General features: G+C 41.1%; 1 protein-coding gene across 1 annotated transcript; it reads left to right on the top strand.

The window, feature by feature from the left end:
• The first annotated feature begins 1,152 nt into the window (after positions 1 to 1,152).
• On the top strand, positions 1,153 to 9,397 carry LOC139724299 (retinol dehydrogenase 8-like). Its single transcript, XM_071635442.1, has 6 exons — positions 1,153 to 1,612; positions 3,285 to 3,559; positions 5,125 to 5,304; positions 6,930 to 7,023; positions 7,348 to 7,603; positions 8,181 to 9,397. The coding sequence occupies exons 1-6, from the start codon at positions 1,512 to 1,514 to the stop codon at positions 8,283 to 8,285; spliced, it is 1,011 nt and encodes a 336-aa protein (XP_071491543.1). The 5' UTR covers positions 1,153 to 1,511; the 3' UTR covers positions 8,286 to 9,397.
• The last annotated feature ends 640 nt before the right edge of the window (positions 9,398 to 10,037 follow it).

Genomic DNA, 10,037 nt, shown 5'->3' with positions numbered 1-10,037 from the left:
CCTGTGGAACTGCCCTGTGGTACTGCCCTGTGGTTCGTCCTAAAATACCACAGAACAAGTCGTGTGGTACTGTCCTGTGGTACTATCATGTGGTATTTTCCTGTTGTACTCTCCTGTGGTACGTCCCAAAATACCACAGGACAATTCATGCGGTACTGTCCTGTGGTACTGTCGTGTGGTATACGTGCCAAAATACCACAGGACAATTTGTGTGTATACTGTCTTGTGGTACTGTCCTGTGGTACTTTCCTGTGGTAATGTCCTGTGGTACTGCCCTGTGGTACATCCCAGAGTACCACACGAGCCTGTGACACAGTACCACACAGTTCCTGTGTTAACATATGTTTGTGTGGTACATTGTGTGGTACCAACCAGTACCACAGGGAGTACCACATGAGCCTGTAAAACAGTACCACACAGTTCCTGTGGTAACATTTATTTATGTGGTACATTGTGTGGTACTGACAAGTACTACAGGGAGTACCCTACAAGCCTGTGGTACAGTACCACACAGTTCCTGTGGTAACATTACAAGTGTGTGGTACATTGTGTGGTACCGACAAGTACCACAGGGAGTACCACAGGGCTTTTTTGTTAGGGTGTGTTTACAGTAAATATTGTGGCGCTGTATGACAAATATTGAGTATTGAATATTTCTGCTTTAAGTGAAACTGTAATTGGTACCATGTTTCTCAAAAATTTCAGCCGTTGTTCATTATTGAAACTGATTATAGTCCAGCAAGTCCAAAATGAATAGAAAAGACCTTGATGAAGGTACATGGTATGTCAATACACAAAGGAATATTAAGAGAACGGGGACAACACGACGCAAATATAATACTCATCTAGACTCTCTGTAATTTGTGATCGATCTTAATTGTCTCTTTATTCTGAAGAGTGATATCTATCTATGTCTATATCTACGCCCCCCCCCCCTGCTTTCGGGAAAATCAATAACGACTTAAATGCAAAATAATGGCAGAGGCCACATTGATTTAGGGTAATCATTGAGGTTAAAGTCTGCCGTTCGTTGACTGATGGGTTGAAGTACAATAGGTTAATTGTAATAAATTTATCACTCTTGCGCCGTACTGATTCGCTGAATCAGCATTTTGAGAGCCACATAAGGTCAATGTCTGAAAAGGAGTTGTTAAAAACATCTGGAAATACATCCGATGAACAACGTCATAGTTTGTGTTTGCTTTGTCAGCAACCTCTTCATACAGCCTATATCACACGTGACGTTTGAATTGCTGTGATTAAACCAGGGAGGCACACTGAGCTGAGGTATCATACTGCCGCTATACGTGTTATTATTCCCTTTGTCGATTCCAGTACGGTGCAATATTATGTTGACCGACTGAACCGGAATCTGGCGGCACACCAGCTCACACGTCCGCCGGGTGGGTATACGGGCAACTGTTAGCCTGTTTGGATAGGTTTCCTTTGAAGCGCTAAGCGCTCAATGAGCTGGTCCACTTGTGAAAGCTGCAGCTATAGGAACACACGAAATGTTGTCATCAACACTTGGGAGAATGGCGGTGGGGAAGCACCTGCCGTTACCGCTGGTCATATTTCAGTCTTCCAGGAAGCTCAGTTCGTCAATACCCAGGTAAGCTTTTGAGCTTTGTGTTGCTCATATACCTAAAACCCTTACAACTACAGTATGTACATGTACAATGTACGGCGCGCGAGACACGAAGCATCGGTGTCTCGCTATTTGGGGGGAGGGGCAACTCTGTGTTTATGTCCTGACCTCGATTTATGGTATCATGGAGGGCCAAAGTGTTACCAGGGAGGTGAGACGTCTCACTGGTGTTACGTACGACAGTGTACACCGACACGAGCCTCTACACAAATCTTGCACTCGTCCGGACAGCGGACAAGTTGCTGCGTCCCCGCGTGAACTTCGTTGGTACGTTGTACACTACGGGAAACACCACATAGAATTTGTGTCACCAGGGAGTTATATACCAGGGCAGGGAGATGTCCCAGGATATCCGGAGGTATACCTCCCTGGTGTCACGACTTACCATAGCTGATGTACATAAACACGTGGTCCACTTATCATCACTAATAATACAAGTAGCATCGCGTACATACCAGAAAGATAATTTACCTTTACACAGTTATATTTACTTAGAGTGGGTTTATACTCTGGGCACTTGACTCCGGCCGACGAGCAAGATACATGTATACCCCTGCCCCGCACCACAAACGTTACACGCTACACGGTTACACACGTGCCGTTGCATACAGCCGAATCGGACGGCAACGGTTTTATATGAATCCTACACATTTTTCTCCCGAGTCGTGTAAAAGCGATATCTGGAAGATAGGCCTACGTGTATTTCTGACTACGCATGGCCGGAATTTACAGCCGTAATGTAATATTTTTGTTTGTTGTTATTTGAATTTATTTGGTGTTTATAATTCCCCTAAGAATATTTACGCCATTTAATATGTTTTAATTGTTTGAGCGTAGTATGGTTTAAAAACTTTCGATATGACGTGTTTTTTTTTCCTAGTTACAAAAAAAGACATTTCATACTTATTGTATTTGCCCTGACACGATCCGACTCGAAGGGGGAATCCCCAACTCGTTTTATCGGCGCACCGAAAAAAAAAGAAAAAAAAAAGAAAAAAAGATGTGGCATTCATTCGACATTCAGCAAAAGAAGGCTATATTCATGTCACCTTATTATATAAATTGTGTTGCTTGATAAGCCATGAGCAAGTACAGTCAAACCTGCCTTACCGGCCATGCACCTCCCGTATACGGCCAACACAAACAATTCTCCAGAGAGGAAAGCCGTGTTAATGAACCTGGATATAGCGGCCACCTGTCTGTAACGTCCACTTTTTCGTCTCTCTTGGGTGGCTGCTATTTAGACATGCTTGACTGTACAGAGGGGCTGTTGAATGCAACTCATATTAGATTCTGCTCTGCCTGTACGATTTTGCTTCCCAGAATATTAACGCCCTCTAACGACAAAATAATATTAGCAGGTTGAGCTGAATAGTCCACACTTCAATTGGTACAAAATGTGGAAACCAGACTCTTGATATAGAATTAGGCTTATGTTGCTGGAAGAAAAATGAGCATTCTATCGTTTTTGAACCCGTACTACTTAAACTTGCGCTTGTTCCGAATTGATTACAGATTTGAATAATTATATATTTAATTGGGTAGTGCTGCTTGTTGCAAGTTTTTCATGACACCATGCTATGGTCTTTGACATAACTTAAACATTTTGTTTTGTTCCCTTCTTATCCAAACTAAGACGGGCTGAAAAGCCGCAAGTCGCTCTTGTCACCGGCTGCGCGTCCGGCATCGGGCTAGCGACGGCGGTCCTCTTGGCCAAGGACCCGCAGAGGCGATTCCTGGTGTACGGCAGCACCCTTGGACCCATCCAGAAAGAGGACGCCCTCCGTGAAGCCGCTGGGCCCGCCCTCAACGACACTCTCTTCCCCCTTCAGATGGATGTTACCAAAGACGATGATGTGGAGAAGGCTGTTGCCACGGTGATGGAGGAGCAAGGACGCATAGATATCCTCAGTAAGGCGCATAGATATCCTCAGTAAGGCGCATTGCAGCACAACAATCTCATGAAATACATGATTGTATTATCCTATCCTGAACGTTATGAAAGCCGTTGTCTTCCTTTTCTCCGCATTTCTGTTTACTTTGTCAGCTTTTACTGAGAAATGAAGATTACCAAGAATCTGTTTGATAGAGTTAAGCATTTCAGTCTCTTACCACCACACAGCCGAATCACTACCTTGCCCAAGGTATAGCCAAAGAATCCAGTAGTCCTAATTGTATGATAATTTTCATGTGGAAACATATGCGTATTATAGCCATTAATGATTATTATTTCTTTGCAGCAGATTTGCTCGTTATTGTAGGACTCTCAACGGGAAGCACCCAAAATGTTTGTGGTTGAACCTTCTTTTACTGCAGGAATCGTGTTCATCTCAGTAGCCACAGGCTAAAGGGCATAATCTCCACGTGCACGGTGTCTATATTAAAAGGAGAATGAAACCCAAATACGTCATTATCTAATAAAATATTGCGTGGATTGAGTGAATGCAGCAAAATTGTTGAACACAACACAGAGAAATTCGGTAAAAATCGCCATCGCTGTATGAAAAGACTATTGCAGTTCGTGACGTCACCGCAGAACAACGATGTATAAAAATATAGAGAGAACTTTACGTTTGGTTTTGTTTTTTACTTTTCTAGCATAACGATCGTGATATTGTGTGTATTACCCCCAAAAAGCAGTATTTTTTTTTTCTCAAAATGATGTACGCGGGATCTTTGATTTGGTAGGGGAGGTACATGTATAATAATCAATATGTTTGGCTAAAAACGTGTTTGATTTTTTTTTTCCATGTGTGAGTTTCTTCAATAAATTGTCTCCCTCTACAAATGAAATTTGTTAAGATCGCAACTGCTGATCTCTAAATTAACAAACATGTCGGAAATAAGGAACCCGTGGGACTCGAACCTGTCATCTACTGCTTTCCGGGCAGCGACACTACCACCAGGCTGTTCCTGGTTGCCGGCAGTGACACGATGAACATGGAACAAAAAATATCCACACTCCGAAATTCCGACATGTTATGATAAGTAGTCCAAGGCGGACAAGGCATATTAAATGAAAGCGAGGTATTATTCAGAGGGGTGAAGGTTCAGGTGTGAGCTTCTTCAATTTGTCTCCCTCTACAAATGAAATTTGTTGAGATCGCAACTGTTGATCTGTAAATGAGCAAACATGTCGGAAATAAGACACCAGTGGGACTCGAACCTGTCATCTACTGCTTTCCGGGCAGCGACACTACCACCAGGCTGTCCCTGGTTGCCGGTAGTGACACGATGAACATGGAACAAACACCCAAGCTCCGAAATTCCGACATTGTTGTGTTAATCAGTTGCGATCTTAACAAATTCAATTTGTAGAGGGAGACAAATTGAAGAAACTCACACCTGAACCTTCACCCCTCTGAATAACATCTCACTTTCATTTAACTGTTTTTATTTTACTTTAGTAAACAATTATGAGCTGAGAAATGTGCGACGGTGATGATTGCGACTGCCTTCCGCCATTTTGATTGCAGATAACAATGCTGGTATTGCAATGAGGAAGGCGTTGGAGACGATCAGCATGGAACACATCAAGCTGCTCTTCGAGATCAATTTCTTTGGCACTGTTCGTCTCATGAGGGCGGTGTTGCCAATCATGAAGAGGCAGCAGTCCGGTCGAATCATCAATCAGTCCAGTCGAAATGCGATAGAAGGTTGGTACATGTATGTCTTTTTTTCTTTTGCACGGTAATTAAATACATCCACGATCAAGTAGACGACAATAAAAACGGAACAAAGAGAACAGTGAAAATTTAAACAAAATGTAGCTGTATCGTTGCGTTTTTAGAGTCATCATCGCAATGACATTACAAATTAACCCTTTGACACTGGTTGAGGACGGACTGATTTTGCTACAACACGTATTTCCCATAAACACTTGCCCGAGCATACCCGGGACTCGTCCTCAACGGAGTTTTATAGGATTTGCTGTTCCAAATGTAGTTGTTAACAGACAGTCACTGCAAAAACGATGTTTTGTAAATGAGAATGTTTTAAGCAAGTATGAAAGTAGGACGCAAATATGGCGATGACGTGGTTATTTCGCCTAAATTGCTAATATTATGATTGTGATATCTTTCGCCGTATCTAAACAAAGGATATAAAGCTTTTAGGTCCAATTTCGATCACAATTTTTTTTTTTTCAGGGGGAGGGTGTTTTACGTCCCGGGTTTTACGTATAGTGCATGCATATGCAAGGTCTTTGTGAACAGTTTGATTGCTTCTCCATCACAGTTGTTTGTTTGTTTGTGTGTGTGTGTGTGTGTGTGTGTGTGTGTGTGTTTTCGCAATGTCATTCTTATTTCACCTTCTGATCTTCTCGATAGATTTAACATCAGTTGTACCATTTTCCCCACTCTGTGCTACATAATTTTGTAATCACCTTTAGTTTCCATTTGTTTTTCACTAGAATGAATGTGATGCATGTTATGCTCTGTTTTAAAGGGGATGGCTAGTAACCGATCAGTGGGAATCAGTGGGAATGCTGAGGGATGATTGTTCCAATCCTTGTGGGATTCATTTGAGAGTACATTATAAAATTATTTGCTTCAGAACGGTCTCATATTCAAGTAATGTGCAGATTAATGCCCCGTCACTGACCAGGGACGCTTACCTGGAAACATTAAACTGCACATTACTTGAATATGAGACCATTCTGAAGCAAATAATTTTCACACAAGAATAGATACATAACGTACTCTTAAATGAATCCCACAAGGATTGGAACAATCATCCCTCAGCATTCCCACTGATTCCCACTGATCAGTTACTAGCCATCCCCTTTAATGCTTGATCGTCTGTGTTACATTTTGTTATTCGCATTAGTTTACGTTACTTTGTTTTTCACTGTCATGAATATGCGTAGATGTATGTTTATAATTATGGTGCTGTAATTCGTTACTCGTTCCGTTTCTGTTTTATTAACGCCATGAAAAGTCACTTTCAACTTGTCCCATATCTCGTTACATCGTTGGCTATCTCAGGAGGGCATCAATGCTATTAAAAAGTAGACTGTATGACAGGCTGAGTACAAACAGTATAAAGATGGCTCTTCGTCATTCATCATTACAACGGTTTTACCATCTCAGGGTATAAAATCAAATACATGTACCTTAAAATAATTGCAAACCTACCAGAACTGAGTAAAGTTCATCTGTAAATGCAAGTTTTCTAATTATGCCATACCAACTTTTACCATCCTAGTAAGAAATCAAATTATAGTTTTGATTTATGTGGCTAATTGTCACGATTAAGTAAACATTTTTGGCATTCTAATCAGGTGCACCGTATATGAATATGTACACGGCATCCAAGTTTGCAGTGGACGGCATCAGCGAGGAGACAGCAGTGATTGGTCGATTTTTCAACATATGGTAAGATTTATTAGCACGATTGTTTATCTTTACAATACATCCTACCCTAAATATGTCTCAGAACATGACCAGAGCTGGATGTTGGGACTCTTAAATCTATACAGTGGAGAGGTTTGACTTTCATTGCATGTGTAGTAGTATTCATGTGTGTGTACTGTGTTCTGTTTGTGTGTGTACATGTATTTTGTTTGTGATTGTGTTTGTGATTGTATTGTGTTTGTATTGTGTTCAAGGAGCATAATTATGTTTGAGGAACCTTGGTCTTGAGTGTGTGTTCATCTGTCTGTGTGTGTACTGTTTATCGGTCTCTTATTTTCCTGTCAGGGTGAGTGTGATTCAAGCCGGAGGTGTTCGGACATCGATCATGGACAATATGGTCAAGATGGGCATGGGAGGCCCGGGGTCGAAAGGTGTTTCCGATCACCCTGACGTGCACGAAATCGACCGCCGGCTGAGCACTTATCGGGACCACGACCTGGAGTGGTCGCAGTGCCCTCCCGTCTCGGCCGAGGAGATGGCCGAGGTCATACTGCGAGCGGCCACTGACGAGAAACCACACTTTCGCTACCAGGTGTCAGAGGTAAGAGTTCAAAGCCGAGTTTAGCTGGAAAACATGAAATGAAAAATAATTCCTTGAGCAAGCACCTCAACTGACAGTGCTGTTCCTCATTTTTTGAAGACATGTTTTCACGGTTTGCTGTACAAATCATATCAAAGCAGAAAAAAAAAAAACATCAGGCGCGTACACATCAAATCATATCAGAAAAGCTACATCAAAACACACACACACACACACACACACACACACACAATTGTGATCTATTTATAATTGTTGTCATGTAATCATGGAATGATACTGAAGATTGATGCTTGCCCGTCATGTCCATCTTTCACTTCTCCAGGTCTTATTGATTCAAGAATTAAATAACGAAAGTCTGGATAAACATGCAAAATTACTTGGCAATTATATTTTTTCTTTCTGAACATTGAATCTATGTCGAAGTTTTTTCGAGAGTAGGTGGAACTTTAGATGCTAAACCTTCAACCTCAAGCCTGCACAATTTCTCGCTGCATGTCAGTCTATACGTGTACCGGTACTTTGATATATTTTTTCATACTTTTTTTTTGTGTGTATACTATCTATGAATATTTCTTAGCCGGTGGAGGCTATTGCCAAGAGGAAATACCGGGACCACACTGGGGACGAGTTCGTGCAGTATCAGGTGGATCGTCTCGTGCCTTTCGTCGAAGGAAAGAAGTGAGCGCTGTGGGGTTGTCCCCTCGTTTAGTTTGGTTCCTTTACTCCTGGGTCCCGATTATCACCACTTAGTAGCAATAGGTGCCCCGGAGTGCCTCGGAGTGGTCTCAAACGATTGGACTACCGAACTCAGCTTCTGAAATCTCCGCAAAGTTTACACCCAACAACTCATGCCCAAGAGTGGAACCAACAGGGAATGTTGCAAACTGCATGCTGGTTAACTTAGTGCCTCATGACAATTACATGTTTTTCTGAATATTTATCATCCAGAGGTGATTGGTGATTAGTAAGCAAAGTAATGACGTCACAAATCGATAGTGCAACTAATTCTGAGACCAATATTGGTTAACTGAGGCAGCTGATAAGAAAGTATTAAACGTTTAGATATCATTTTAGGATGATATTGATACGACATTGCGTGCAGCGTAATTTTTCACAATATACTATCAGTATTTGCTCGTTATTGTCTTGCAGTTGTACACTGCTGTTTTGTGTTTGTTTGTTTTTAATTTGACAAGTTTCAATTTACCATCCACTGAAGGCAGAGCCTAATGTGTATAGCCCAATGTGTGTAGCGTAATGTGTATACCGATGTGAAAAAATACTTCAAACTTACAACAATGTACAATGCACTGAAATAAGTTAAGAATATTTTCCTTTACCTGTAGTTAATGTTTCGTGTATTTAGCAAAGTTTCATGATGAAAACTGAAGTACAGTGTACTACAAAATGTAAGAGGTTTATATCTGTGTGTATTTGTTGTTTGTTTGTTTGCTCTTTTTTTTTTTTTGGGGGGGGGGGATGGCACATTTTCAAGGCAAGTCTGCTTTGGGATTATGTAAATGTAACCACAACTGATATTTGGTGTTTTGTTAGTTGGTTTTTTGGGCTTCTTATTTTCATCGAATCTGCTTCAAATTGAAAGAAGAAAATGTTGAGCTAATCATGAACATTTTCCAGAAATGATGGTGATACAATTTTTTTTTCCTTGAATGAAACCATGGTAAGCATTTTTGGACAACCCCAGGACATCATGTAACCAAGGACCAAAATATGCTGAATTGCTTAGTGCAACAATATGCTGGTTATTATCGTATACACTGTTAAAATGTCACTGCCAGTGAATTATAATGCATGCGGTAAACGCTTTGGATAGAAATTAAAAATGTCAATTTCGCAATTAAGCTCCTCTGTGTAAGCCTACTTTTTAGTGTTTGTTTTCTTTTGTCTCTCCGGGGTCCTGTCTTTGCATGTGAGTCTCTTCATGTACACTAATCTGTGTTTGTACGTCAAGTGTAAAACAGAGATGGCTAGCACTTTTAATTTCATTATCCTTTTTGAATTGTGTTTGGGGTTTTTTGTTGTCGTTTGATAGTTAAACCTTCTGTGAAAATAGGCTTAGAGGGCGTAAGTAGAAACAAAACAGTCTACAAATAACCCAATCTACACACGTGACAACTCCATAAGGCCGCGTCACACTGAGCGTATCGAGCCAACGAATGCCCAATCAATTCGAAAATTTGAAGATATGCTCGCATCCGTTGCTAAATGTAGTTCGTAAACTTCTAGTTCTTTGTATTCATTACCTACTCGTAGCGATTCGCAGAGATACGCTCAAGCCGATTTGATGTCCGAAATGAAAAATGGGCTCCAGCGTATATCTGCGAATAACTACGAACAGCTAATGAATACAAAGAACGTCAAACATGTTATGAAATGCAATTACGCGAACGTATCTTCAAATTTTCGAATTCGT

The sequence above is a fragment of the Diadema antillarum genome, unplaced genomic scaffold (assembly GCF_040938485.1).
Source record: "Diadema antillarum isolate AM-2024a unplaced genomic scaffold, OU_Dant_1.0 scf00000211, whole genome shotgun sequence".
In the NCBI taxonomy this organism is placed as follows: Eukaryota; Metazoa; Echinodermata; class Echinoidea; order Diadematoida; family Diadematidae; genus Diadema; species Diadema antillarum.
This window is presented reverse-complemented; position numbering and strand designations above follow the sequence as displayed.